Genomic DNA, 1,045 nt, shown 5'->3' on the forward strand with positions numbered 1-1,045 from the left:
TAAAAGACACAATTGTGTTTTATTATGTTTCTTTCACTAAAATACAGGAGTAAAGACCTTGTCCCTTTTGTTCACCACTGTATCCCCAGTGTTTAGCAAAGTGCCTGGCACAGGGTAAGCACTCAATAAGTATTTGTTGAGTAAATGAGAAGACTGAGACTACCTTGCATTCATCAGCTGAGAGGTTATGATACAGCGGGCATCCTGAGATGGAGAAATGTCTCTCATGTTTTCCTGTAAGATGTCCTGTTAAAGGAAGAAAAAAAAAATTAATCTCAAAATAGATGAGGAAATAGGCTAGAAAGTGGTATGTTTCTCTACAACTTTTTTTTTTTTTTGCTCTATCATTTTTATCAAATATATATCTGATCACAGATCGAATACACTAAAGCTAAGTGCTGTTAGGGCCGTAACTTGCACACACTATAAATGCTTTTCTTCCACAGCATGGATCTAGCAATCTTGGAACATACTTGGGTATGTTCAATAAAAATGATGCTCCTTTTGTACTGATGATCTATTTCTAAAATTCCAAAATGTCATAAAGCTGTACATTTATAACTAAGATACAAAGTTATTAGCACGAACATTTTCTTTTGTTGCAATTACACTCTGCGGTGCTAAATTATTCATCAAGTCATATATACAAACAGGTATACTTTTCTTTCTTCTATGCAGTGCTATCCAGTCTGAATTTAATTCCTTTCAATGATCAAAAACACTTATGAAAAAAGGAAATGGCCTTTTCTACCATAAAAGTAAACATGTTTTGATAATTTTGAACCAGATTAAATATACTGTCTTTTTTGGAAGGGGAACTTGTTTTGTTTAAAGATTTGGGCTTCTTTCATTATCAAACTTTTAAATAGGTAATTACCACAAGGCCTTCTTAAAATGGGAAAATATTAGGAATAACAATGCTGTTGTTTAGGTAGGAAATACTAAATAGACAATAGATAAGTGGTAACTTTGGTGAAGGTTAAGACACTGCACAATACTGGGGAAGCCAGCACAGCTTGTACAAGGCAAGGCCATGGAAGCTCCA

The 1,045-nt window shown here is 34.1% G+C and overlaps 1 protein-coding gene across 7 annotated transcripts in view; it reads right to left on the reverse strand.

The window, feature by feature from the left end:
* KAT7 (lysine acetyltransferase 7) overlaps positions 1–1,045 on the reverse strand; it is a 36,676-nt gene that overhangs the window by 26,083 nt on the left and 9,548 nt on the right. For all 7 annotated transcript variants that reach the window (XM_023732773.1, XM_023732772.1, XM_004377952.2 and 4 more), the window contains one exon: positions 164–246. In XM_023732773.1, the coding sequence (XP_023588541.1) occupies positions 164–246 (83 nt within the window). The remainder of the gene's footprint in view (positions 1–163; positions 247–1,045) is intronic.

The sequence above is a fragment of the Trichechus manatus genome, unplaced genomic scaffold (assembly GCF_000243295.1).
Source record: "Trichechus manatus latirostris isolate Lorelei unplaced genomic scaffold, TriManLat1.0 scaffold00054, whole genome shotgun sequence".
NCBI classification, from domain to species: Eukaryota; Metazoa; Chordata; class Mammalia; order Sirenia; family Trichechidae; genus Trichechus; species Trichechus manatus.